A 3,501-nucleotide genomic window follows, 5' to 3' on the forward strand; every position below is an offset into this window, starting at 1 on the left:
TTGACCTGACCTTCGCTACGCAACCCAAGGTCAAACTGATGTGATCAGTAAATACATCTTTTTAAACGCCACAACTTTTGTCTGAAACATTTTTTTGTAAAACTTATATTTTTCCTGATATTCGGGCGTCCCGGTACTTTCCGAACACCCTGTATAGTATAATTTTTATCAGAAATCTGTTACTATGTATAACTATGGATTTTTTCATAAAATTTGTTAATCAAATACTCTTTTGTTTTTTTAGAGATCCAAAAAGAATAAAGGTTTGGTTTACTATTGCTTCAAGTGTGCAAAAGCTAGTGCACATTTGCAAAACTTTGAAGACAAAGGCTAATATACAATTGTTCCTCCGATATATGCCCCAATTAATAAGACAATTTTTAAATCTTGGAATGCCAGTACTCGAACACAATTTGAAATATCAAACAAATTATGTAACTAGTATACTGAAAATGATGCAAGGTAGGAAAAATAACCTTTTCTTTTATAAAATATACACGTCTTATAATGCCATAATTTCAATAACATCCTACATAACATCGAATGTACATAGCATATTCCATGTATAAACATCTATGTATATTGCATATCCTATATATGTACACTATGGGTACATGTGGTATATACATACAGTGTCTGTACATCTGCAACCGCAAAGAGGTACATAGAATGTTCCATGCATATACATATGTATATACATATTCTTTACATATCCATGTATATACACTCTGTATATACATAATACATATATGCTAATATGCATTAGCACGTGTAACGTATATACATCAAACATACATTGTATATACATAATGTATGTAAAAAAATATTTGAATATACATAACCCAGACAGCACAAAATATTTATAAACTATATGTTCTTAGTTTTCACTTTATATTGTTTTACATCCTACTTAATTCAAGTTAAATTGTACTTCGAAAATTTCCTTATCTTTGCCGAGATTCGAACCTGAGACCTCTGGTTCTTGAGTCGTTCATCTTACCTACTGCACCACTGTTATTTTGACGCTTTATATTGTATATATATGGTATATCCATGTACGAAAACAAATGATTTATTTATTAGGACCTTGAATAAGTTCTCGCTGATTTTTCGTGAAAATTAATGCTTTATTTAAAAAAAAGTTGTAAAAAACATGTCACTAAAAGTATTGTCCATCGCTAGCCACTACTTTTTCTCGTCTTTCTGGCAGCATTTGAATTCCACGTCGAAAAAACGACACGTCTTTTGAGACTATCCACGAGTCGATCCATTTTTTGGCATCTTCATAAGAATGGAAGTGCTGCTCAGTCAGGCCATGTGCCATCGATCGGAACAAGTAATAATCGGAAGGGGCAATGTCTGGTGGGTGGGGAAGACGGCGGGTGGGATAAGACTTCTCATTTAAGCGTTTCTAAGTAGGTTTTCACCAGTTGTGCAACATGTGGCCGAGCATTGTCATGTTGCAAAATCATTTTGTCGTGTCTCTGCTCGTATAGCGGCCGTTTTTCCTTCAATGCTCGGCTCAAACGCATCAATTGTAGTCGATAGCGATCTCCCGTGATGGTTTCGTTCGGTTTGAGTAGCTCATAATAAACTACACCCAACTAATCCCACCAAATGCAGAGCTTCGAATCATGGATATTCGGCTTTGCCGACGATGTTGATGCATCGCCGGGCTTACTCCACGATCTTCTACGCTTAGGGTTATCGTAGTATATCCACTTTTCGTCGCCAGTCACGATACGATGTAAAAAACCTTTCCTTTTCTGCCGTTGAAGCAACTGTTCACACGTAAAAAGACGCCGTTCGACGTCTCTCGGCTTCAACTCGTACGGCACCCAATGTCCTTGTTTTTGAATCATTCCTAATACTTTCAAACGTTTCGAAACTGTTGTGTGATCAACTCCTAATGATTTTGCAAGTTCAGCTAGCGTCTGACACGAGTCTTCATGAAGTAATGCCTCTAATTCTTCGTCTTCAAAGTTTTTCGGTGCGCCAGAGCGTTCTTTATCTTCAACATCAAAATCATTATTTTTGAAGCGTCTAAACCAATCTCTGCATGTTGTTTCCAACAGAGCATGGTCGCCGTAAGTTTCAAAAAGAATTCTGTGTGCTTCAGGTACAGATTTTTTTTTAGTAAAGTAATGCAGTAAAATTCCCCGCAAATACTCTTTTTTTGGCACGAAATTCGACATGTTTAACACTATGAAAAAAAAAGTTGTTTACACTTTGGCGAAATGACACACTGAATTTCAAACTTGCTTATAGTACTTCCTTATAGATGCGTTACCTACACTACGATTCTTAAACTACACGTACACAGTTCTGGTAACGCTATTTGTTGGAAAATAGAACTTATTCAAGGTCCTGATAAAAGAAGAGAATAGATAATTTTAAATGTAAAATATATGTTTAAAAGTATGTAAAAAGTGTATTTAAAAAATATTTACTTGTTTTAAAACTAAATAAGATACTAATAAATCATTTTGTAAATTTAAATAAATTGTTTTCTGATAATAAAAGAAACTTCAATTTTTGAAATACAAAAAAAATGATACTTGTTATCTTGGAAGCTCCATGATGTGAAAAAACATCCTGTATATGCATTGTACATACATTTCATATACATAAGATGAATATACATGACGATATATACTATGTAAAGTATTAGTGATTTTAATATGTACATATCGTACATAATGTCGCATATATATTCCATGAATATATATATTTTGGAACATACTTCGATACATATTGCATGTACATACGTTAAAGGAAAATCGCGGTACATTTGCTATCCGTGATAAATGGTATATTCGGCATGTGTATGTACATGAATATACTGTGATGTACATCTATGATGTATATATCTTGATAGACTTAACATGTATACATCGTACATCATATCGTAAATATATTTTCTGGATATATATATGGTATGTTTGATAAGAGCGTGTACGGCAAAACTTTTTCCTCGAAACCGTTAGAGGGGGGGATATGAACGCGAGCCAATAGCGGGGCTCTTCTCCCAAGATGCTTTGTCTAGAAAGCCTTAGTTATCGTTTGACTTTCGTCACAAAAGGACGTATTTCAACATGAGTGTCGCGTACGCATCACGTTACGAAGCTGTGTTTCTATGTTCGCATCCGAAAGGACCAAAAATGTCACGCGGAGCGGCTGCTAAGTATATGAAGAAGTCTAAGACGTTTGTGAGTAAGTGGGTGAAACGTTATTCCGAGGTCAAAAACGTTGATGACTTGCCGGATCGTGGCTCTGTGCAGAAAACGACGAAAAAGGAGGACAAAATGATTTTACGGGTGTTTGAGAAGAATCCTTGTTTATCATTGCGTGGCGGGCAAGCGGTTTTACTTAAAAATGGTCTAAATATATCATGTCATACTATAAGAAGACGTTTACTGGCTCATAAAGTGAAATTTCGAAGCACGATAACGAAACCGTTGCTGTCTGAAAAACACGTCGAAAAAAGACTTGCTTGGGCAA

The 3,501-nt window shown here is 35.3% G+C and overlaps 1 protein-coding gene across 7 annotated transcripts in view; it reads left to right on the forward strand.

Annotated features, from left to right (window-relative positions):
- LOC116851756 (Fanconi anemia group D2 protein) overlaps positions 1-3,501 on the forward strand; it is a 112,279-nt gene that overhangs the window by 62,114 nt on the left and 46,664 nt on the right. For 6 of the 7 annotated variants that reach the window (XM_032831499.1, XM_032831502.1, XM_032831503.1 and 3 more), the window contains one exon: positions 245-462. The exons of the other annotated variant lie outside the window; for it this stretch is intronic. In XM_032831499.1, the coding sequence (XP_032687390.1) occupies positions 245-462 (218 nt within the window). The remainder of the gene's footprint in view (positions 1-244; positions 463-3,501) is intronic. 7 annotated transcript variants of the gene reach the window in all.

Source organism: Odontomachus brunneus, unplaced genomic scaffold (genome assembly GCF_010583005.1).
Source record: "Odontomachus brunneus isolate Ranch 3 - 2012 unplaced genomic scaffold, Obru_v1 Obru_scaffold_189, whole genome shotgun sequence".
Classification (NCBI taxonomy): Eukaryota; Metazoa; Arthropoda; class Insecta; order Hymenoptera; family Formicidae; genus Odontomachus; species Odontomachus brunneus.